This window comes from Dermacentor silvarum, chromosome 3 (assembly GCF_013339745.2).
Source record: "Dermacentor silvarum isolate Dsil-2018 chromosome 3, BIME_Dsil_1.4, whole genome shotgun sequence".
Lineage (NCBI taxonomy): Eukaryota > Metazoa > Arthropoda > Arachnida > Ixodida > Ixodidae > Dermacentor > Dermacentor silvarum.
The window spans coordinates 147,314,416-147,340,345 of NC_051156.1; the positions used below are offsets into that span (position 1 = coordinate 147,314,416).

At 47.7% G+C, this 25,930-nt stretch overlaps 1 protein-coding gene and 1 pseudogene across 1 annotated transcript in view; one reads left to right on the forward strand and one right to left on the reverse strand.

Annotated features, from left to right (window-relative positions):
• LOC119444880 (nose resistant to fluoxetine protein 6) overlaps window positions 1–25,930 on the forward strand; it is a 423,598-nt gene that overhangs the window by 313,301 nt on the left and 84,367 nt on the right. Inside the window, exons 12-13 of the mRNA XM_049663713.1 lie at window positions 60–182; window positions 11,646–11,766. Coding sequence (XP_049519670.1) covers window positions 60–182; window positions 11,646–11,766 — 244 coding nt within the window. The remainder of the gene's footprint in view (window positions 1–59; window positions 183–11,645; window positions 11,767–25,930) is intronic.
• LOC119446936 (U2 spliceosomal RNA) lies at window positions 21,008–21,148 on the reverse strand (annotated as a pseudogene).

Here is a 25,930-nt window from a genome sequence, read left to right on the forward strand (position 1 = left end):
ACATTACGCGAACCTTGCGTGCCATGAAACCGGGCATACGTCATCTTTTGTTTTTCCAGACGGAAGCCTGCGGCTCTGGCAGCTTTAGCCATGTTTTCTCTCCTAGGCTGTGTCATCGCAACGAGGACCAAGGCCAGACTGAATCTGTTACCATTCGCTCTTTTTCCCGCGCCAAGTTTCTCGTAAGTACTTCGATGCAATTCTTTCCTTTGAAAAAAAAAAAGGACTGACATGAATCATATCTGATGATGATTTTGAGATAATTTATATAGTATGCTTAAGTTAGGACCAATTCTTTCCCTAATTGTATATTCCTCGTTGCTGACGGGTGCGGCGATACCAGGCCGAGTGGCTTAGGCATACTCGTAGCTCGATTTGTAACACAGTGCTTTAAGAAAAGCCATTATATAATTTCTCACACCGCTTTTATTGATTCGCACCTGGCTCCCCAAACTGCTCCTGTCCTCCACACTCCAGCGAATTTAAATGCCAACTGAGAGGTCTGCCTAAGAATCTTCTGGCCGCACGCGAAGTCAACATTCCTCGGCGAAGAAGTGGCCCAACTACGCGAAAAAATATAATTCTTAGTCGTGGAAAGGCTTTTAAACTTTCTCGCCAAGTGGACATTGTCGCCTCACTTCGAGCGGAAGTTGATTTGCTACGCCCCGAGCCGCCACGGCACCTCGTAAACCTAAATTATTTCATCCTATACTGCTTGCAAGGTCATGCTTTCTGCAAATAACCATTCCCTATAAGGATATGGACAAGTTTCAATGAACTCGGCTACCCTGACTGCTCTCCCAGTGGGGTGGGCCGGCTGAAAGCCTACTGAGAGGACAAAAAGCTTTAGAAGTCCTGCTTCAATCACTGTTTGTAGCAAATCGGAACGAAATATCACCCGCCCCGGTGGCTTAGTCAGCTAAGGCGTTGCCTTGCTGAGCACGAGATCGCGGGATCGAATCCCGGCCGCGGGCCGAGGCCGCATTTCGATGGAGGCGAAATGAAAAAACGCCCGTGTGCTTGCGTTGTAGTGCACGTTAAAGAGCCCCAGGCGGTCAAAAGTAATCCGGAGACCTCTAATACGGCGTGCCTCATAATCAGAACTGGTTTTGGCACGTGAAACCCCGGAAAGAAAAGAAGGAAGACGGAACGAAATATTGCAATAGTCCGAAGCATCCACACGCGTTTTCTTGTGTTAAAGCTCACTCCTCTAACCATCCCTGCACATTCAATGCATCACCACAAATCTTTCAATGTGAACCCTGTCTCCTTCCGGTGCCTCAAAACACAGCACAACTCCTATTCTTTTTTTCTACGCGGTTGTGGACGACGGTGCTTGTAGACGCCTGGATGACCCCTCACTGTGGCCGATCGGATGCCTTTTAAACCTGTTTCGTGGTCAGCTGCATGAAGATATGTTTCATGGAAACTGTTCAGGAATCGGTATGACTACCAATACGCATGGTGCGCCGTCAGAAACTATTACTTGAAGCTTTTTTACGTAAGTGCTAACTTCCCTCCTGTAATTTTACAGGAGGGCATCAGATCTATTGAAGATGTTGTGACCACACATTTAGAGCAGAGACTACTTAGTCTTGCTGACTTAAACACACCTGGTATTCAGAATAGGCGTAGGAAACTAAAGTTATTCCCACTACAATTTTTTATAGCAAACTACTGCCGCTCGTTGTTAGATTTTTCTAGCTTTTAATGCCTTCCGCAGCATAATTTAACTGAGAACTGTCGTAGTGATGTTACAGACTTGCGCTATGAATCTACAGAATGTAACAACGTCACACTTTTAGCATTTTCCTTGTTCATCCTGACAATTAGTTTCAGCCCCCTCTTAAGATATTCGCGCCCTTGACGGCCTTATGCGAAACGGTTCAGATGCGGTAAGTAAACTTCTCCGCTTTGCTTTCAAATTTGTTGACTATGTTTGCTTATTCAGGTTTTTCTGTACAGCTGAATTGTCTCTTGTGACTAGTATATGAGACATTAACGAAGAAGTCCATCGGTTCACCGAGATGGGTCTGAATGGCAAGGATGACAATTTTCTCCAGCAAAAGCCCAAGCCATGTAAAGATTCCTATTAATACAGCGCGGAGCTCAGAACTGCTCTAAACCGTAAAGAGCGTGATCACAGAAAAGTCAAAAATCACTAGCCTAACAAGTCAATGTCGCCTCTTGCAGTCGCCTTGTAATCACCTGCATAAGCGGGATCCAAAGTCTTGTATTGAGTCGTGTGAAAAAAAGAGCCTCTAACCGACCGGTGGACTCTTTCAGACGATTTCATATGTTATACATCAAACGTGAAGATCCAATCCGTCTGCTCGACACCTGTGGTGAAGAAGAGCAAGTCGCTGATTTTCTCCCTGTTCATGTTTTCTCTATATATAAACCACCATCTGGCAGCACTATCCATCAGCCGTGGTCTGGTGCTGGAAGTTCTGATTACCAGCGTCATTACATCATTACATCAGAGGGGACAGAAGAGAGAACAGAGCGCTGAAATTCTAACAATTTATTTTATTTTCAGAAAGCATCGCTATATATACATACAGTAACACAGAAGCACAACAGCCATGCGCAGAACGCTATGAAATATTCAACTATGTGAGAAGTCGAGGTATCGCATCTCCTTGTGACTGAGAGCGACAGAGGGGGTACGGATGCAAATATACTTTAAACATTTTATCCTTCTTCGATTATCACGCGCGTGACAAGTTCTTTGTGTTTTGCGATGTGAATCTTGAATCTGTCAATCTTGGGCAACATCCAAACGTGCTGCAGTGGGCAGAAAGCCATCCCTGTTCTGCACGGTTTACATTGTACATGTATTCTTTTCGCCGTTCATTTATGCACCGGCCTGTCTGTATTCTGTAATATTTACCATGGGACAAGGGAATAACTACGTTCTTCGCAAGCTCTTTGAATTGATATTGGTGTTTTATAAGGGATCGTAACTTAGCCCAGATACTGGGAAAGTCATACTGCAGAGGTTGCCTAACCTTCCCGGGGCAGAAAAAGTTTTGACGTTTACACACTGCGGGACCTTTTCAAACTGAGCGCCATTCTGTGCAGGTACGGCAATTACTACAATTTTTGCCTATCCAGAGTTGCTTCATTTGCACTTATCACCATCATCATCATCATTATCATCATACATCCCACTACTTTCACTCCCCTTCCCCCTTCCGCAGTACAGAGTAGCAGACTAGAGTACACTAGCTCAGGTCGACCTCTCTGTCTTTCCTATCAATAAAATCCATCTATCTACACCACAATGGACAAAAACTGCGCAGCAGGCCTTCGGCAACATAAGCTTCTACAACAGTTGGGTAACCTGCCGTAGTTAACCTTTCAGGTCGCTCACGGAAGCTCGGAATCATCGTGTGTTCGCATGATTTTCGTCGGAAATTTATAAAGCGTGAGTTAACAATGCGACGTTTTATAAGTTTACAGTAGGCGGAGTTAAATGGAAGTGGCTTATTGCTACGTGTGTAGTGTATCCAGCAGCAACGGACTTTATGCAGAAATAAAGTAATGTCAACGAACCTTTTACTCCTTTCTTGGAAAATTCATGGCTTTATTGTAGTGGCCTAAAACGTTTACGCACTATGCCGAGAATAAGCAAAGCATCAGACTTGTACGAGCTGGCATCACTGTGAAGAAAAATTGAAAAAAAGTTGTCAACGCATCTGAAAACAGCTAGGACATTAGTGTTAAAGAACGCAACCAACACCGATCTGTCAAGTTTTGCTAAAAACAAATAACTGATTATGGGAGCAATGCATGATCCGATGCATATGCCTTCTTTTTGAAGGTGAGGTTTACCATCCAGATGGATGTACGTCGACTGTAAATAAAAACGAATTAATTCTAAAAAGCCTCTTACACTAATGCCGGACTGAGTCTGGAAATTTTAAGGGCCGAATTAATTAATACATGCATCAACGCATTGTCGTAGTGACTCATGTGGTAAAAAATAATTAGGGTCCTTCACATCATTTGAAAAGGCAAACAGGCTTCGTTAGAAGGCGAGCTGACAAATTGCTGGGCTGCACCAGGGCTTGTTACTTTCAAAGAATTTAAAAGCAAAAAGTAAATGTTAACAATCATCCGCTTTTAAACGATTTAGGTTTTTCTGTAGGAATCCAGTGGTACATTCTTGTCAGGTGCCATTTTCTGAAATGATGTCTAAATGGCATCTCAACCTTGTGGGTTTTCGCATTGAAGAAAACTTCAAGAAAATAATTTGAGTTAACATACCGTTCAGAACAGATTGCCGGTTTAACTTACGACAAATGCTATTGGCTTGTGTTGTTTTTTGTTGTTTTTCTTCAAGAAAACCGTGTTGTGATAGTCAAGAAAGAAAGAAACCACGCGTCCGGCCTTATCTTGATAAAGTGAACTGACATTGCTGCAAAATATCACCCTTTCTCCGCTGGGAGGACACACACTGAACGTTATTCTAGAAATAAAGCAACACGCTTTACCAGAAGTTTTGAAGCAGTTGACTTGCAGTGGCTCCGGATGTCGACACCATCTGATATGCAGGGCTCGTGTTCTTGCTCAGAAGCAGGCCGGGAGACATGCCTCGCTGTAGCCAGGACCTCTGGCGGAGAACGCTTCGGTTCAACCGCGAACTTAGGTCCCAGAGAAAGCACGTTAGTGACCAGCTTGCTCAAGTTCAAGATTTCCGGGTTTGAATCGGGCACTTGGGCGATTGCTGTCTCGCAGGCACGTGAGCACGAAACCTTGTTGGGACTTCTTGTGTCGTGTAAATGAGGTGATAAGTGTTCACTGTACAAGCGTACTTGCCTCGGCAATTCAGTCTTTAGGGTTTGTTTACTCTTATCCCGTGCCCTCGATAAGTTGCTTGAGGACAAATTGGCCTCATTTGCGCGATAGCTTAAGACACAAGGTGTGTGGTTGTGGTCGTGATGCCGTCCTATTCGTTACATTGTTGTCATTAGAGCTCTACCCGCCGGGGTAGCTCAGTCAGCTAAGGCGTTGCGCTGCTGAGCACGAGGTAGCGGGATCGAGGCTGCATTTCGATGGAGGCGAAATGCAAAAACGCCCGTGTGCTAGCGTTGTAGTGCACGTTAAAGAACCCTAGGTGGTCAAAATTAATCCGGTGCCCTGCACTACGGCGTGCCTCATAATCAGAACTGGTTTTGGCACGCAAAACCCCAGAAAGAAGAAGAAGTCATTAGAGCCCTGATATCCGACTCTCTTCATGCCATTGTCGTCACTCGATCCTCGTCAAACAGTCTTGATGCATTCGTCGTCATATTATCGCAGAGATAGCATTGTGGTCGTTCGATCGCCGTCACTCGATCTTTGCCATACAACTCTCGTCATACCATCGGTGTCACGCGATCGCTGTCACTGCGTCGTCGTTATATGCATTCATTGCAGTTATGTCGTTGTAATACCACCGTGGTTATTCCGTCTTCGTCATTCTAGGTTCGTCATCCAACCCTCGCGTGGCTGTCGTTATAACGCCGACATCGTCACACCATAGTCATCCTACCACGGTAGCCAACCTCATGATCAGGAAGCCATCGTGGTCATTCCATCGTCGTTATTCCAGTTTGGTCAGCTGACTCTCGTCCTGCCGACCATCTTCACGCCTTCTACGCTGACACAGTGGCCTAAGTTTTCTAATAGCTTGGGCCACTAGGTATATGCTCACAGTCGTGATGCCGTCGTAGTCGATTCCAGCTTTGTCATCCTACTCGTGTCGTCGTGCACACGTCTTCGCTACATCTTTGTTACGCGACTGTAGTCATGCTGTCGTCGTGAAGGCAACGTTGTCAACGCGTCGTCGTCATGGAGTCGTCTCAAAAAATTCATTGTCACACCGTTGCCCTTATTCCGTCATGGTCTTTCCAATGTTCTTATTCAAGCTCCTTCGTCCGACTACCATCATACTATCCTTGTCACTCCATCGTAGTCACACAGTCATCGTCATAGCACTATCATCATTCAGTTGCCATTGTCAGTCGTCGTTCAGTCGTTGCATTGCCGTCATTCCTTCTTCGTCACTCTATCATAATCACGTGGTCATCGCGATTATGACGTCATTATGATGCCAGCATCGTCATTTCATCATTGTCGGACAGTCACTCTCAATGTACCCGCTGTCATACCGTTGTCGCCATTGTCGCCATGCTTGTGTCATCGTCGTCATTCCAGCGTTGTCATCCGGTGATCGTCATATTGTCGTCATGTCATTCTCGCCATACACTTTTTGTCATCCTATTGTCTCCATGCTGGCGTCATCAATCTGCCCTGTTTGTTACATCGTCGTCATTTCAGAATGTTGTCGTCATGCTGTCATGCTCGTTAGCGACGTTGGCAAGCGAGTTCAACAGCAATGTTGACTGATACCGGAACACTGTACATCGTATATAGCCGAATCAATGAAAATCTCAGAATGGCCAAAATAGATTTCAAATAAGCGTGATTTCAGCAAAACGCTGTGTCGCTTCATTTCTTGAATACTAATCATATTACCGCCGACGGTCGTTGTGCTAAAGCAGGTGCTTGGATGAGTTAGTGCGACATACCTAATTTTAATTTAACAGAGCGCGAAAGACGGAACACCAGTAAGATAAGGACACAGACATGTGTCTGTGTTATTCTTTTACTGGCGTTGCGTGTTTCGCGCTATTTTAAATTCCAAGTAAGTAACTGCGAGATGAAGTTTGCCGTATTTTTTGTCTGTAGCGAATGTAAGTCCAAATGGACCAACTTGGTATAGACAAAAATGCCGTAATTCTATACATGCGCAGAATAGCGCACAAATTTAAAAAAAAGGTCACGCAGCGTGTAAACGTCAAAATTGTTTTACACCGTAACCTGTTACGGGCTCATCCAATAGCCGTTTCGATTGACGATGGTGCCCGCTGCCATTGCTGGTGGTGTTCGGTGTCCGTAACAGCTATCGCCGGGAATGAGAAAAAAAAATATACCCTTACCGGCAGGATCGAATCCGGGCCGGCTGTGCGGGGGTCAGCTACTCTAGCACTGAGCCACGCCAATGCTTTTTTTTTCTTTGTTACATGGGAGGAGAATCTTCAGCCAAAGAAGAAAAGCAAAGAGCTACAGAAATTTAAGGTGACTGAAAACATATTCAAAAGTGAGGCAAGCATGTTCAAGTGTCCAGTAAAGACCTCCAGTCCGGCGCTATTTGTTGTGCAGCGTACACACTACGAACATAGGCAGCAGATCCCCGACAGAAATACCGAGTGCTTCGCGGTAGTTCAGCGTGCCTGTCACACATTATACTTGCTAGAAAAAAGGAGCTGTTTCGTGGCGTGGTCGACAAACTGCCGATTGTGTGCATATTCTGAAACGATTCATCACTGTTTTATAGATTGTAAGGAAGCCGTGTTCTTCTGGGACATTCTCCAAAAACACCTAAAGAATAGATGTCACACAATACACAATTCGTTTCTGACGTTTTAAATATCCTTGTGACCCACCATATCACATGTTCATGGTACTTGCCCTACAGAGCCATGGCAACGCTTGCTAACTTGCACCGGAAAAATGCAATATAAACGCGCCCTTGCGCGAGGAGACATGCGATTAAAGCCCAGGGGCTTTACACGCGATGTGACGTGCGCGCGGTGTGTCGTTTATACGTGCGCACTTTGCATTGCATTTGCATATTATTAGATCAGGTGGCATGCCATGTAGCAGGTGCACACGTAGCGGTACAAGGTAGTTAGAGAAAGTTTGAGAAAAAAAAGAAGTTTAGGGAGATGTATACAGAATGCTAAAAAAACATATGTTGTGTACCTGATTAAAGCAAGCTGGCTAGCTGACTACGTCCCCGCATGCGTTTCAAAGGAGATGCCAATAAATAATAATAATCATCGTCATCATTAGCAGGTTGGTGAGTGTTTGTCACCGCTTTGTTTCAAAGAGGATGCCCATATATTCTCGTAATCATCATCATTATCATCATCATTAGCATCGTAGCGGGCCACTTGTCACGCGATTTACACGCGATGTGAGATGCGCGCCGCGTAGCGTCGTTACGTGCACCCTTTATATTGCAGTTGCATATTAATATACCAGGTGGCACGCAATGTAGCAGTTGAATAGGCACTTATTACAAGATAGACAGAGGAGGTTCGAGGAGGAAAAAGACGATTAAGGAGACGTATGCAAAATGCTAGAATGAAAAACATGTGTAGCATACCTGATTAAAACAAGGGCGCTAGGTAAACGTTTCTCACCGTCCCGTTTCAATGGGAATACCATTAAATCATCATCATCAACATCATCATTATTAGCATCGTATCATGTCATTTGTCGTGATGTGACATGCGCGCCGCGTAGCTTCGATACCTGCAAACGTTGCATTGCAGTTGCGTTGTATTGCACCAGGTGTCCCGACATGTAGTAGTTGCAAATAGCAGTTCAGAATCAAACGAGAATCAAATTTTATTACTACATACGAAGGTATTACGACATGTAATATACCGGAGGAGGTCCCGGAATCGGAGACTGAATTGGGACCTCCTTGTCATGCTGCATTGCAGCTGGACCTGGTTAACTCAAGTAGTTTAGGTGCCTATTTGTCACCACCCGGTTTGGAAGGGGATGTCAAAAACCATCATCGTCATCCTCATCAACAGCTTCGCATCGTGCCACGGGTCAAGGGATGTGACATGTGCGCCACGTAGTCTGGATGCCTGTGCTTACTATTCCGTACACGTTATGGCGCCTCCTCGTAGGGTACGAACCTGTGCTGAAGAAGCGAATCGTAGAGCTACGCGCGCGGCCGCAAAAAGGCGACGTCGGCCTCAGCGGATCACTGTGCAGAGCCCGACGTGTTGCGGCGCAAGCCACAGCTCGCCGTCGACGCCGGGCGTGCAGTTCAGATTGTTGTCGTGAAAACGACGCGAAGAGACTTCACCGCAAGGAACCTGTAGTGCTTGGTGCGCAAAATGAAGCTCCTATGGAGGCGTTTTCCAGCTTACGCTGTGACTGTGCTGCGCGTGCCGCACAGGCCTGGGACTTTTATTTTCTGCCATAGAAAAATTTTGCAATCTGTGCGAGAGAGAAAGAAAAGTCATAAGGGAAAGGCAGGGAGGTTAACCAGGCTGAGCCCGGTACCCTGCACTGGGGAAGGGGGAGAAGGGATTGAAAGAGGAGAAGGAAGAGAGAAGTTCACAGTTCACACCTTGCACATTTACAGTCAAGCGTTCATCGCTGAGTTTCGTCACAAGCGGTCATACAGGCAATCTGTGCGAAATGACCATTCCAGTAGCTAGGATCAAGCGAGCGTGCCTTATCAAACACCAAAACAAGTTTAGAGAGTGGTAAATATTACATCAAACAGACAGGCCGATGCGTAAATGAAAGGCTCATAGAACACTTGTACAATGTACACCGCGAAAAACAGGGATGGCGTTCTGCCCACTGCAGCACGTGCGGATGCCGCCCAAGATTCGCAGTGTTTAACATCATTGCAGAACACAAAGGTCATGCGCGAGATAATGGAAGCGGAAAACATATGATGTGTGCAAGATGTTTGCGTCAGTACAACCTCTGTCGCTGTCACTGACAAGGTGATGAAATACCTCGAGTTACACCAACGTTGAACATTAAATGGGAAGCATTTCTTGGCGAAGATTTGCTACTTTGACCGTATCTATCTATCTAGCCGCCTACGTCTTTGGCTCTCATGGTCGTTTCGTTAACTTGGTATATACCAAAATTGGCATAGTATGACAGGAGTCTATAACAAACGTAAGTGATAGGCCATGACATAAACGTTATGACATGCCTGTCATGTAGGTCATGACAATGACCCAGCGAAAGAGATTAAGACTCAAAAACCACAGAAATGGGTTCTGACGTGGGTACTAAGTGAAGGAAACACTAAAGGATGGTGGTAGAAGTCATAGTCACGAGCATTACTCGGAAAAACGTCAATGACTCAGCAAAAATAAATTAATACTCAAAAAGCATTGAAATGTTTTCGAACGTGAGTTCTAAGTGAAGGAAACACTAAAGGATGGTGGTAGAAGTCATAGTCACATGACTCAGCTAAAATGACAGTGACTCAGCAAAAATAAGATTAACACTCAAAAACCAATGTCATGGGTTCGGATGTGGTACTAAGGGAAGAAAAGGTATAAAGGTTGATGGTCGAAGTCATAGTCATGAGCATGACTAAGGCTTTCGCCTTAAGGTCTCTTAGGTGTACCCGAGGACTCATAACATGAATGTCATGAGATGCGTGTCATGTTGGTCATGAAAGGGCCGCCTACGTCTTGGTGCTCTCATGGTCCTTTCGTTAACTTGGTAGGTTCCCCACACACAGCTTCGCATAACATCGATTCCCACAGGGCGTGAGATCTGCCAGTTTTTTTTCTGTGGGGGCTTATTTCATTGCGTTCCGCACATGACTTTTGTTCGTCTGTGTGATTACACATATAGCGATGCTTCCTGAAAAGAAAATAATTTTTTTTGAAGTTCAGCGCTCTTATCTCTCTGGTGTCTCATCTGCTTCCCCGGACCTGCTAATCACAACTTTAAAGCATGTTTTACCAACAAGCCCAATGTTAAACTCTGGTCTGCTTGAACTTCTAGCCCAGTACTCTTCGACGAGAATATCATAAGCGAATGTCTCAGGCGTCTTAGGCAATCTTTACACTGCGCTTATTGGGTGGTATCACTCATGCTTCCTAGAAACTGGCCCCATAAAAATAGAACAGGAAAGTGTGCATTGGAAAATCCTCAAAGTCTCGAAGTTACGAATGGTTTCCTTTGCTAATGTAAGCGAACTTTAGCGATGCAGGGCTGCTGTACGGAATGCCACGAGTTTCCTGCTCCCCTGACTTTGATCGACGGCTGTCAGTGAACCAAAATAACGCGCTACGCGCGAAAACAGGAGACAATACATTGTCGAGATAAAGTCATGCACATCAACACGAGCGCAGCCTGCGCACACCGCTTCCTCGTTTCAGACACCGAAGACTGGACATTGTTATGCGCCAGCGGCGCTAATTATTATCAACGCAATATTGCAATATCGCACATCTGTGACCCTCCCGGTACCTACATACAAACTGGGCGCAAGCAGCTTGCCATGCTTTTTTTGGGCGCGTCACGAGGGTGTCCCGTCTTTCGAACAATATCGATCTGTTAACACCGACTAATGCTTTCCTGACGTCAAAATATAACATTTTTTTTCTATAATTTGCTTGCACAGATAATGCAATCGATGGAACGATAAATAACAGGAGGACACCTACGGTTTGACCACGCGACTGCTTCTTTTTCGGTCGCCCATTAGGTAACTCCAAGGTGATGGTAACCTAAGAGCGAATCTAGTTAAGCCAATGAAAGTGTAGGCACGCCGAGGGTTGAAGCTTAAATTTTTGGACCATTAGCTAATTCAGCTGAGGACGTCGCCAGAGGTCGCGGAGATCCCGAAATTTGCCAAACTCGGGCGTTCCTACATGGCACCTCAGGACTGGTCTTTCTTTCGCTAAACTTTTGTCACATCGTGGATTTCGTTAGAAAGAGTTCGCTGAGATTCGTAATTCAACAGTTTCAGCTTTCCTCCAGCCAAATACACGTGTCATCTATTTTTTTGATGTTGGTTACAGGCGAATGATGAGCACGGTCAACGAATGCTACATGCTACCTTTTTACCACGCTGTATGCTACTTTAGCGGCTGTATGACGTCTCTCATCTTAGCCGACTTCGGCGAACGCAAGCTTTCCAAGGTACGTTTCTTATTATACATTCGGGTTCGCGATTGTTAAGCATACAAGCTGTAGCGAATGCGGACATGTTACTAATGACGCGCTGTGCCTGTATTTTTCTTCTGAGGAGAGCGGCGCAGGTAGCCGGTAAGTTTAAAGGGAATAGCTTTATTGGCTCTTTCGCCCGTTTTGGTGATGGTGATTTGTCGATGTTTTTGGTAATCAACATGATAATTTATTATTTTAAGATTGGAAAAAGAGTAGGCCAATAGAAACTGTCGCCATAGTAAGCGAGCCCTTCTGTCTTATAGCTTCTTTACTGCGGCAGCTGGCATTCCCTGATCTCCCCTCAACGCGGGCATCTTTGCGCGAAACTTCTGGAATTCTGTGCAATGTCCCTCAAACGTAAGCGTTTGTGGCCTCAAAAAGGACCGACCCGATGTAGAATGGCGGGGTTGTCATGCCGAACATGATTGAACATATATGGCGTTCACATGACGCTCGATTAACTGTGGAGTGCTGACAATGACAGTGTCTGCGTGAAAAACGCCGAGAATAACCCCCGCATTCAGAAAGGCATCTTAAGACTTGACCTAAGTGACGCCTGGCGTGAACGTGCCCAGGATGCTCATTGCGTTTTCTCCGGCGCGCTCACGACAGGCGTCATTTAAATCAAGTCAAGCATGGGCTTCAACTTATGAAGTATTACTGAATACGGGGGTAAGTGTTGCAAGCGTCTGATACAAGCACCAGCTGGGCCGCGTGAACGCATGCGGAGGAATGCATTGGTGTTCCTGTTACTTTCTTAACAAAACGCCGTTTTATGCATTGAAGCACAAGTGTAACTGGAACGCCAATGTATTTTCCGGAAAGTTTGGGAATTATATATTTCGAAACTGGTGTCATCTTGAGAAATCGTTGCAAGTGGATCCGCCTTGCGAACTCCACGGCTAGAATTTGTAACTTGCAATATTTCCGTAAGGTAATTAGGTGAAAACTTAATTAGTGAATTTTTGATAAGTCAATTATGCATTTCAATTTTTGGTCCAGGTAATGTCCGGCTCTTCGAGCAGACCAGCTCATGAACTAGAATCGTGCTGTCTGCCACAGACAACCTTTAAAATTTTTTGAAAGTGTTCGCTGAAACACCCGGTATATAGAGCCCCCCCTCCCCACACACACACACACACACACACACACAATGCATAAACACGCCGTTAAAACACTCTTGAATTTATAAATTATGTATAGGCACTTGGGCATCCAGCATAATAAGTGGTTCCACAAAACGATACATGTTGGACCCCTGCATTTGTGTAAATTGAGTAGTTGTGTATGTGGGTTGCGAGCATACGTGTGTGTGACGACAGCAAAAACGACGACGTCCATGTTGAAGATGATAGTACGGTGGTAATGGTAGGATCTCTACACCAGCCATTTGACGCGAGCTCCCGACATGGCGACTGTTGGGTTCTGTATAGGTAGTGGGCCAGCGCAAGAGAAAAAAAAAAAACACACGGATTCTGGCGCCATCAGTGACTGCGTTATACAATCGTGCGTACCTAGGATATATCACGTGCTGTATGGTGATGCGACGATGACTTTTGTACTCCGGCGATGAAATGTTAAAAACTTTGAGGATGCTTAAGCTTCGCCTTCCAGGCTGGAACGCGCTAGCATTAAAAGATCCCTGACTGCTTCTCACGCTTCCAGGTAACTGTAGCTTATGTAACTGTAATGTAGCTGGCGGCAAACGCTATCCGCGAAGGTGAACTTTCTGCCCTTTTCTTTCTTTCCCCCACACGGGTTGAGCGGGGCGTGCCACTCCCACTAAGATGCACCTCAAACGGAAGCTGGAAAAGGGGTTTGCGTTTGAGTTTCCGCGTAACAGCAATAAGTTTTCTCGTATATTCAAATTACAATCCGACGATGTAGGTTCTGTGGAATTTGTACTTTACAAATTTTCTGACGCATATTATGTTGAGAAATTCAAGTAGTTCCGTAACACCTACGCATCACGCGGATGACCTGCGTGGTTCGGGATGATTTTTCTCATACGAACAACGGCGCCGACGCCGGACTTTCTGCGACACGGGGCCGTTAACGTTATTACGTTAAACGCATTTGACGGACCACACAAACGCTATTGCACTGCGGGAAGACTTTAAGAATGAAATTAAGGTAAGTGGGATAGAAAGATCGTTCGTCTTACGACGTAGGAGCGAAAAGCAAACAAAAAACAATCTATACGAGGAGATCCAGCTCCACCTGAGGGATGACAGACCCATACCCGTGGTCCCTAGCATCCGCGTTCTTGGTATGACCATAGAAGCCAACGGCGCCAACGGCACGGCTATCTCCAAGATCCTTCGACAGACCACCAATACATCCAGACTGCTGAAACGAGTGACCAACCGACGAAGGAGTATTAAGGAAGAAAGCCTCATCCGCCTTGTCCAAGCTTTGATCATCTGTCACATTACTCACGTTGCGCCATCTCTCAACTGGTACAAAGCTGAAAAGACTAAACTAGTGTCATCATCAGAGGAGCCTATAAGAAAGCCTTTGGACTACCCAGCCACACCAGCACGGAACTTCTATTACAATTAGGTATCCACAGCACTCTAGACGAGTTAATCGAAGTGCAACGTCGATCGCAACTGGAGCGGCTTACCCTCACGGAGACGGGCCGCAGCATTCTAACCAAGCTCGATATCACTTGCCACCGCCAACATTGAGACAAACACCCAATACCACGCGAGATTCAGCAATGGATACACGCCTACCCTATTCCCAAAAACACACACCCAGACCACAACAAAGAACGCAGGAAGGCATGAGCTACCTCCCTCATCAAAGCTTATGCCAATACCACTGGCGTCACCTTCGTCGACGCAGCTGAATACCAAGGTGGATGTCGCTTCGCAGCGGTTTGCACAGCAGGCGGCTTGCTCCAACATGCTGCCAGCATCGTTACCCAAAATTCCGAGACGGCCGAAGAATTGGCCATCGCCCTGGCCACTGTTGACCAGCCTGTCACACCATAGTGAGCGATTCTCGCATGGCAATCAACAACTACATCAACGGTCGTATTTCTCAACAATCACTCCGTATCTTACATCAAGTCCCGCATACATCTGAAAATCAAATCACCCTCGTCTGGATCGGAGCATACGTCGGCGATGTCCACCCGCACCTCACCAGCCTCAACCAGGTTACACACTCCGTAGCACGAGAACTAGTCAACCGTGCCGGAGTCGGTGCAAGCTAGTACACCCGCAGGACGCGATCGCCTTACAAGATATAACGACCCTGTGAAGTCATTTTACCTCGAAAGGAGAACCTCTCCCACCCCTCACCGCAAGTTAAACAGAGCACAGGCAACCACCCTTCGCCTGTTACAGACCGACACATGCCCCTCCCTCACACGCTATCACATCATATACCCCGACATCTACCCAAGCCACACGTGCAACATCTGCAAAAATCAATCAGCAACACTCCCCCACATGCTAGGGGAGTGCAAACATCACTACACAGACCTTAATCCCGTGACCCTTTTCTCGAGATGGCACGCCGCCCTGCGAAACTCCCCTCTCGACGACCAACTCTGGGCTACCCAGCAGGCCTACGAAGCGGCGAAGAGGCAAGACCTCGACGTCTCATCGTGGGATGCCAAGGCCCTGCCGACTAAACTGCTGGTTCCAAGGTCTCTCTCTCTCTCTATGATTCGAACTAGACTTACTTCTTCAAATCCAGAGGGACCAGCCTGGGAACTTCAGCGACGAAGTAAGAAACGTGAAAGCGCAGCTAGCGAGATGATAGATAAGCATCGCGGCGCCGCCATTCGCGCGCATGCTGAGCGATTATAGTGTAGAAGGGACGTGACGGCGGCTGTACGAGCCGTGCCGTCGTCCCTGATCAGAAGGGCGAAGGCGGCGAGCCGAGCAACGGCTGCGACGACCAGCGTGACTGGCTTTTAGAACGACACTGCGCGTGCCGAGCTTGCGCCCCGAGCACCGCGCTCCGCTTCTTTATTTTTCACTTCGACAGCCGGCGCCAAGGCACCGGCTGATCGCGCCGACCAAAGCGCTCCGCGCTGCGGCGTTGGTGGGCGCTACAGGGCCCCCCGCCCAGACGGAACGGTGATAAATTAAGTTTGCTAAGGGCAGGAAGGGTCCGTGGGAAGTCCAAGTAGTTCGAGTCCGTTGAAGCGAAGGGGACTAGCCAAGTCCCTCCGGTGGACGAGGCTGCGAGTGGCGGTGAGGACGCACGGCACACAGCACTCTGGCACGGAGAGCGAGGAGGTAGACGCCTCTGCAGTAGTTCACGGAGGTCAGGCGAAACGAACGGGTACTGGGCGCTGACATTGGTGGGCACAACAAGCCGCGAACTCGTTCGTGCGTGAGCTCTGGTGCATGCAGCTTGTGCACGCGCTTGTCCGGTCTTGCTCGACCCGCGGTAGACGTCATAAGCTGCAAGCTTTTGCGCGTGACACCGCCCGAGTCAAGACAAGAGGGTCTGGTACGCGCCTGCCGGAGCCGGGGTGTTGCCACAGTCAATGGCGTTGGAGTCCAGTGGCGCTCTTGGCGGCGGGGAAGGCGTCGTCGGACAACACTTAATGACGGCACCAGTGCAAGTTGAAGAAGATCTGGGAGAGCCGGGGCAGCAGCAGCCGAGTCACGTTACCTGGCGAGCTCCAATGTGGGCACGACGCGAAGGACCGGATCAGGTGGTGGGTGCGAGACACCGTCAAGACTCGCGTCGCGGGATGGTGGTAGCAGTCCATCTGACTTATCCTCGTCGCGCGCCGATTGTGCACAGCCTTCAACCTCCGACTTGTCAGAGCGGTCGCCGGAAGGGCTCAACGGCAAGTCGGCCGAAGGAGAGAACGGGCAGCGCAGGGCAGGAACGAAGGTCGCTGATGCAGCTACTTCGCTCTCGCTGGCTAGTCTCTAGAGGCCGCGGTGTAGGGACAGTTGACAAGGTCGGAGGCAGCGAAGTCGGCACGGCGTAGGGCTCGCGCGCTGACTCGGAGGCTCGCTCAGCCGGCAGCTTAGACAAATCCAGTGAAGGGTTGGTAGAAGCCCGAACGGCAGGAGCGACGTTGTTGGTGCCAGACCCGATGGCGTGCGGCCCAGGAGCCGGTGTAGGGTCGGCGATGGCACCACTGTCGCGTGTCTTCGGTGGTGGGAAGCAAGGCGATGACGTGGCCGGCATTATGGTCGTGTCAAGGACACTGTGCGCGTACTCGCACAAAAGAGACCCCTGGAGAGAGCCGGAGGACGGGGACTGTGCGGTAGCGCATCGGGTGGTCGCCGAAACGGTATCGGGGCAAGTCGAGGGAGGGCGGCTTGCCTGATGGTGGCTTACGGGCGTTGAAGGAGACGCATCTGGTGCTGGCCGGGAGGGCATTGGCACAGAGTCGCGCACCGTGCGTTCAACCTCTGGAAGAGTATGGTAGGCAGCGCCGTAGAAATCGAGGACAGACTGCCGCAGCTCGTCGTAGGGGCGCGGGCCAGGCGATGGAACGCCGAGGCGGAGCTGGAGATTAAGTGGCAGGCTGTGAAATAGCACCTCGTACTTGAACTCCTGGAGCCAGATGATATTCAGCTCCAGAGCAGCCTCGAATTGCGCGAACCAGACGCCGACGCAGCGGGACGAGAACGGCGGCAAAGGCGGGTCAAACTGTGGCTCCGGCCAGGTGGCCATGGCAGCGTGTCGCTCGGTGGAACGCGCGTTCTCCCGGGTCACCAATGTAGAAGGGACGTGACGGCGGCTGTACGAGCCGTGCCGTCGTCCCTGATCAGAAGGGCGAAGGCGGCGAGCCGAGCAACGGCTGCGACGACCAGCGTGGCTGGCTTTTAGAACGACACTGCGCGTGCCGAGCTTGCGCCCCGAGCACAGCACTGCGCTTCTTTATTTTTCACTTCGACAGCCGGCGCCAAGGCACCGGCTGAGAGCGCCGACCACAGCGCTCCGCGCTGCGGCGTTGGTGGGCGCTACAATAGTTTGGAGAAACTGCTACGAAACGTGCGCTTAGGTACGAAAAAATGAACGCTGCACGGAACAAAATAAAACAAATTGGTACCCACCAGTCCTGAAGAAAACTGAGAACGCCTTTGTCGAATACTATCGAAACTTGATAGGATAAACTACGCAAGTAGAAAATGGTTTTGAGAGCACTTTTTTGCCATTACTGCCTGTTGTGGACAATACAAAGAAGGAAGACTTGAGGCTTTGAAGCCTCCATCACTATTTCAGAAATAGGGGTGGCTATACAGGCACTCAACACAGGGAAGTTCCCCGAACCTGATGGAATTGGCGCCGCCTTTTATAAAGCTTTTAGGAGTCAAGTGGCAGTGCTATTACGTTCTGTGCTTATCGAAGTTTACGAACAAAACCCATGCCCCATCTTTCCACAGAAGTCACGATTTTTTAATTCCTGAATTCAATAACCCTCTTTAAATTTATGTCAGTCCAGTCTGATCGTCCAATTTCTCTTACAAATGTATGTTACAAGGTCGTGGCTGAAAAAGTTACGTCGAGTGGTTTTAAGCAGGGCCTGGTATTCCCTGTCGCACTGCTTGTAGTTGGGCTACGATGATGAGTGGTTGCATTTGACGGCTCACCTATACAGTAGTTTTTTTGTTGTTGTTTGGGCTCTGCTGTTCTTGGTTAAACCACGGGGTGGAACTGTTACTCCTAATCGTTATGATCCGTATATATTTGCAAATGAGGCCAGTAAACACATTTCTGAATGCGGTCCAGTTATCGTTAACTGTACGGGACAGGTAATCATGACTAAACTGATCTGCGAAAAGATATATTTCGGTGTTTATTCCATCAAAGTTCGCTCTATTATAGCATTTGTTTTCTTTCTAATGATTTTCTTACTGATAGGTGGACAAACTATGTTATCAGTAATGACGTCATGATCGGAGAAACCATCTAAATGACTAATTTTGGCGCAAATATCAGGAACATTAGTAAGGATTAGATCGAGAATACTGGAGCAATGTCAGTGCAGCGTGTTGGTTGCATGATAAGTTGAGATAAAGAAAAATCTAAGCATGACTGAAGAAATGACTTGATCCCCTTTCACTTGCCGCGACAGGTAGTGTTGCTCAGTTAATATGTGTGTAAATAAAATCACCAAATATGAACAGAGAACAATTTGAAAAACGGTTACAAACTTCACTCAAAATGGGAAAAAACTCTTCAGCAAAACTACTAGCCTTATCTGGGGTGCGTTAAAAAACACCAATAACAATGTCAGCACTGCTACCTTTTAACAACACCCATACGCATTCAATAAACGTAGCAATCATAATGGGTAAACAGGACAATTCACTTTTTATAGCCAACAAAACACTCCCGCCGCGGCGATTCGCTCTGTCGCTGCGAACATTATTATATGAAGCATGTGTAAGAAAAATGTCGTCTGGTTCATTGTCTGTAAGCCACGTTTCCGTGACAGCGATTATTGATGCACAGCACGAGTCAATAGGTGAGGAAAGTGGAACGGTTTTCGACAGGATGAGAAAGAATACTGTAGCAAGTGGCAGTGCGGCGGGTTGGTTGCATGATAAGCAACCGAGTAGTCCCGTGCTATCCTGAATGTGATATGATTGAGCTTGCTGCCATACACAACACAGGCCTCACAGCAAACATAATTCACATACACACATCAAGAATTATGCTTTAATGGCAAGTCTTCATCACAATAATAAAAAATATGCTTCTTATATTTGTATAAAGTCAACACAATGCGTTATCACGACTACGCATATAGGGCGGTGGCAAAGAAGGGTTAGTTGATTGTGCTAAGGCAGGCGGATGATTAGGTCATTCATCGTGACTTCCCGAGGCTCAATTTTCCACTTGTGGCGCGTCCCATTTTCTGACGTTTGCAAACAAACTGCGCAGTTGGCGTCCAAGTCTCAGACGTAAGCGTCAATATTTACAAAGAGCTTGTTAAAGACAAGGCGAGAACGATCACCCTCTTTTTTTATCGACCTTGAGAAGGGCCAAAGTTTAGGACGCCTATCACGCACAGCAACCGAGTAGTCCCGTGCTATCCTGAATGTGGTATCCTTGAGTTTGCTGCCATTGCGTAGCAGTGCCTCTATTTCTTTTTTATTGTAGAATTTCGCTATTATTGGCCGATTTTTGTCAATCGCGAAGTGGCTCAGGGGGTGGGCCCTCGCAATAGGCTGCACTGATACACCTAGTTTATTTACACAAAATTCTTGAACTATGGTCTCGGTACTTTCCTGCGTTTTTAAACGGTTGGTGTCTTCAATGCCAAAGAACAATGCATTCGACCTTCGTGACCGATTTTCTAGGTCATCAATTTTTTCTTGGATTTTTCTAACATCGTTGTTGAAGGTTTCAGAAGGCTGTTTACAGGGCATAGACAAAGGTTTAGATCCAAGTTCATCGACGCGTTTTGTAAGCGTATCTAAGTCTCTTATAAGGGTGTTATGCATTTCTAGAATTTTATTGACAGATTGAAAAAGGCTTGTATTATTTGCCTCTAGACGCAGCATTGCATTGCACACTGAGTCAAGCTTCTCTTCTTGCGCCTTCGACATCGGACCGGGGTTCGCCTCAATATCACCACCCAGCAACAAAAACCGCCTTAGGTACATCGCAACTGTTCGAAAACGCTTGCAACAACCAGGAGGCCACGACACCGCAACAAGACAGACATTGCAGTCACGAAAAGTACAGGATTCGTGATATCTAACCGGTACAAATGCAAACGGGGAGAACAGCATCGCGACTGCGGGGGCGTGGCCCGACGGGTCGAAGAGGCTGACGCCCCTTATATTTGGCAGATCAACTGACAAAGTTTCATACTGCCAGACGAGGGATGCTTCCGCGTCCCGAATTGGTGGTGATTGTTGCTGCCAGCTCGTAGATAGGACGCACTCTTCCACTGCATTCTCGGCATTTCCAGTCGATGCATCAGCACTCCTTCCTTCTTGTGTGATGGAGAGCCCAGTCGATGATGTAAGGGTCAGCATACCAAGCACGGTTACCAGCACCTGTACAAATGCAAGCGGTGAGAACAGCATCGCGACTGCGGTGGCGTGGCCCGACCAGTGCTTTTAACGGCAACATGCCAGTTAGGAATCGCTGACGTGCCTTTTTACAAAGGAACTGTTTACTTCTAGCCCCCGTGTGCATCCCCCGAATTGGTTCCTATGTGGGGTACCCTGGCCGGCTGACGTCGGTCTCCCGGCGTGTGGACAGGAATGCGTGGGCCGATCCCGGAGATAGTGCAATACCGGGCCGACCCACGGCGTAGGTGAAGCAGGCTTCCATCACTCCGCCAACTTCCCAAAATAGGTTTCATGTCTTGTATTCAAATAGAACCACATAAATTCGGAGTTATAAGAGGAACACCATATACAGGGTGTTTCAACCAACGCTTTCAATTTTTTTAAATAAATTGCCTGCGTCAGCACAATTCTATTTCATGAGCTTTCCTACGCGAAGAAGCGGAAAATACTTGCAGAAAAAATTGAAATGCATAATCACCTAATTAACGAAACTTCACTATATATGTTCCTAACTAATTACCTTAGGCCCATATTGCAATTTACAAATTCTAGCCATTATCATCCATCAGCCCTTTTCCTCCCCGTCCCTTCTCCCCAGTGTAGAGTAGCAGGCCAGAGCAAGTTACAGCTCAGGCCGACCTCTCTGCCTTTCTGTAAATAAATTTCTCTCTCTCTCTAGCCATGGAGTTCCCAAGGCAGATATACTTGGAACGAATTGTCAGGATGACACCAGTTTCGAGATATTAAGCCGAAAACCTTATACCTCTTGTTTACGTCTTTTTTTTTTTTGAGGTAACCTTGAAAAAGTGGAGCCAAAACTAGGACAAAAAATTCTAAAAATATAACTCAATAAGATCATTACAAAGCCCACAACTATACCGTAAGTTCAAAATTAGGCTTTACGAAATTTTAAAATCGCCTGTGGCAGGTAGCATACTCTTATCGTGGAGCTGGGTTATTCGAAGAGGCGGACATTACTAGCACGAGCAATCAAAACACATATTCAACCAATTACCAAAAATTGACTAATTATCTTCTTAGTTATAATTACTTTACGACACATATTGCAATTTCAAGGGCGCGTGAACGTAGAAGTACGAAACGTGTTGCTGAACGTTGACCATCTGAATTCCTTTGCGAAAACGTGATCGATTGCAACCACCAGTTCTGGAAGACGTTAATGGTGCGTTGGAATCGTAGCTCACGAGGCGCACACCGAAGACCTCTTGCATGAACGTTGACAGCCAGCGCTTTTCAGGTTTCTTCAAATCGGTATAATTTTGACCCCCCGGGGTTCGTTAACGACCACCTAAACGTAAGTACACGAAAGCGTTTGTATTTTGCACCCGTCGTAATGTGGCTGCCGCTGTCCAGGATTGAACCCGCGACTTCGGGCAAAGTCAAAGCCGCAAAGCTGCCACCGCGCGCACAGAAGGGTTGAGGCTACACGCCGTACGTAAGTTGTACGCTTGGGAAATTTGCATGGTGTTTATTGTTCGGAAATATCAGAAGCGTACAGTACCTTGAACCTAAATTAATAAGCAGCAGCAGAAGGAGGAGGAGGAAAGTCGAAGGAAGGGGTAATGAAAGCTTCGCTTTAAAAGCTCCTTGCCAAGTGCGTTGAGCGTGAGCTCATGCGCTCCTGTGACGGCGCTTACCTCATCCGCAAGCACACGCGTCTCGGGCTGCGAGGGCCCGACCAACGATTCGCGCAATGCTTATTGCGTAGCTGTTCACTGTGGCTAAGTTTCGCAATGTTTTTAATGGATTTCAGACTCTTCAGAAGGCGGGCTGGTATGCATCTGTGTGTTGCGGCCTCTTCTGCACTGTTGTGAAGTTTCCCTGGTACTTGAGCGACAATCCCACGTCGGAAGGCGTCGAGCTGTTACTGGCATTCTTCGACAGGATACTGTGGTCGTTGTTTCTTGTCTGGACCATGCTAATGTGTGCGACGGGCCGAGCGGGTGAGGATACCCCGGTGTCTATTTGTTATTTATCAGAAAAAAAGAAAACTAGCGTCAGTAGTAAACGGGTTAGGGATAGCAAGTGCTACGTAAAGGTAATCTCTCTTTTTAATGCCAGTAAAAATTTTTGTCCGTATTTTGTACACATGACCGAAACTGGAACAAATCCTGCTTCTCTTTAGGCACTCTGACCAAGTTCTTGTCCTGCAATGCATTTGTTCCATTGAGCAAGCTTTCGTACGGCGTGTTCCTGATCCACTGGCCATTGCTCGAAGTGATCATGCACTCATCCAGAGAACGAGTCTACTGGTCGGTATTTAATCAGGTAGGTTGCACACTGTAGGTTTCGTGTTGGGCTTCAGTATCCCACAATGCTGCCCTACATCCATCACAGTGGAGCTGTAATCAGTTTTACTACAAAAATTGGCATTCAAATTCATCATATATATAGTTCTATGCAATGAAAGCAATACTTGCAAGCTGTTCTTTAAGAAAAATGTCTATATGTTCGGCTGTAGCCTATTTAAAAATTTAGTGTCTGTCAGCACACTTCGTGAGATGAATATAAGTACCGTTCACAACGCGCAGAATCACTTCTAAGCAATAAAATTTTCATGATTGCCTTACTTCAGTGCACACGCCAGACACGCCATCAACTAGGAGATGTCTGACATCCCTAGCGTCCATCTATAGTCAGCCGAGGGCAATCCATAACTAGAACAATCCCTCAAACTCAATAGGCATTGCGAAAGCCCCTCGTTACCACGCATTGGGTATAACGTTCCTATTACCACTGCGGGTATTCAGCGATGCTCCGTGCGTATACTCATTCGCTTGTGTGGATATTGATAGATATTTCCAAGAAAAGTGATGATGCCAGCTGTGCGATCTGCAGCTCTGGCTTCGGGAGATGGAATGCATGAATTGATATAAATGTAGGTATCTTCACAAACAACCCAAAGAAAAAATAAACCGAGAGCGCGGATGGCTGTGACGAAAAGTAGTCATACTTTCGCATGGCCGCGCTCATCGCGCTGCAATGTTCAAAAAGCAGCCCGGCTCAACTTGCCTGTTACTGCACTTTTGCTCAAATAGCAGAAACATTTAAACACAAAACTGAGGGGATGTGTTAGTGTGCGTCCAGCAACATTCCCTTATACAAAGCCTATGGACCTTGAAGATGACCGCTTCAAAGAGTAAACGCACTCGTTGACAAACGAAGTCACTAAATGCATTTCCTTTGGCCTACTGTGGCTCGTAGCGTTCCAAGCGGGTTTTCTTTAGAAAGTCAAAAGCGAATGGTATAAAGTCGGCAAGAAAATCTTCGCCACAAGCACATGCTCTCAGTAAACAGGATATGGTAAAACATTCATGCTTTTTTTCTATGAACTTCTTATCACGGCTACGCGAGGCTTCTGCTAATTATAAGAACCTACTGATGGAGCTGCCGCTATTTTTGATAGTGTAGAGCAAACGCAAAGTAGGAAATAAATTTCACGCTGTAATGGCAGTTTGCGCTCATCAGCCTCGATGCAATTTAACAGTTACGTTCCTCTTCCGACATCGCACGTAGCTTACGTGACAGTATATCCCGGAAATAAAAGAAAATGCACAGACGACACTTTCAAATTGCCACAGTATTCGCATTCACGGGCACGCACGCACACACACGCGCACACATTTACACACATACGCACGCACGCAGACCGACAGACGTACGCACGTACGGACGGACGGACGCACGGACGGCCAGACAGACAGACGGACAGCTCGGTTGCGTATAATTAGGGCGCTCAGTGTTTGCGGTTTCGACCTAAAAAAAGTACCCACAGTACTACAGCGCATATTTTAGAGCCTAGCTCTTAGGCGCCCACTCCTGCGTCGAGCGGAACAGCGACGCCGGAACGGCGTCGAGCGAACGGCGCTCGTTCCCTGCGTAACCGAGCGAACGAGCGCAGCGGTTGTAAGAGCGAACGCGCAGTGCAGCGGTGGATCGAAAAAAAAAATCACAGCATATCCACGAGGTGAATGATGGTGAGGTGGGCGAAGCTCCGGAGGTTATGGGTGATACCGTTAATCCTCCGAGAAGTTCGCCCGATAAAATCATCATGCAAACACGTGAGGTACGGTGAAGAAAACTTTTATTGAGATTTCAAGTTACCTTTATATATTACGCACTTGTGGTCGGAGAAGTGCACAGCTAGGGGTTCGAGTACCGGTTTAAGGGGAATGTTAGCAAACACGATGTCTATGCACGACCCCCGCACGGTAGTAGGTGCAAGGTGGTCTAGGGAGATGCACCTGAGCGAGTATCTGATGGCCAGAAACCGCGGTGAGGTTATTATTGAACCAAAGTCGATCACACACGTCGCAACTGTGGCCAAACGAATGAGCGAGAAATTCCCGCTCGAACCGCGTGTCGGCTCCTTGAATGTGAGACCGCTGCCGCCGCTTGGTCACCACTTCCCGCGCACGAGCACCATCCGGGTCTGCCCGGCGCCGCGCTCGCTTAGCCGCCACTTCCCGCGCTCGCCTTTCGGGGTCCGCTTATCGCAGTGCACGTTTCGCCGCGGCGTCATTGGCGCGCACCGTCTCGGGATCTTCCAGGCGCCGCGCTCGCTTGGCGGCAGCTTCTCGAGCTCGCACCGCGGGATCCTGCCGACGAGCACGAGCCGCAGCGGCCATCCGCGCCCGCCGCTGCGCATCGTCCATGCTCCACGAACGATCCGACACGTACGGCGACGATCCAAGAAATGAGAGAGGCGCTCGCTCCCCGCGCATCCCCGCGCAGCCCGCGCAGCAGCCAATCGGAGAGCAGCGGCACTTCCAGCGCCATCTAGTGTCGATTCACACAAGCGCCATAGTGCACACAATTCTCTTGGACCAACGCCATCTAGGAAATGAGACGAGAAATGGTGATGACGACACAGATTGTGTACAGCGACATCTAGAATATATTCTCTGAACTGCAGTTTGTATGTACTTCTATGAGACAGCGCCATCTATTGCATTATACGGGAGATACTGCCGTTTACTGCCGGGAGATACGCCGGACAACGGAGACGTGATAAGGTTATACGCCCCTAAAATGGCGAGAGCGAAAATAGCATGAGGAAGAAAGCGGAGGAGGAGGGTATGGCGAAATCGTGA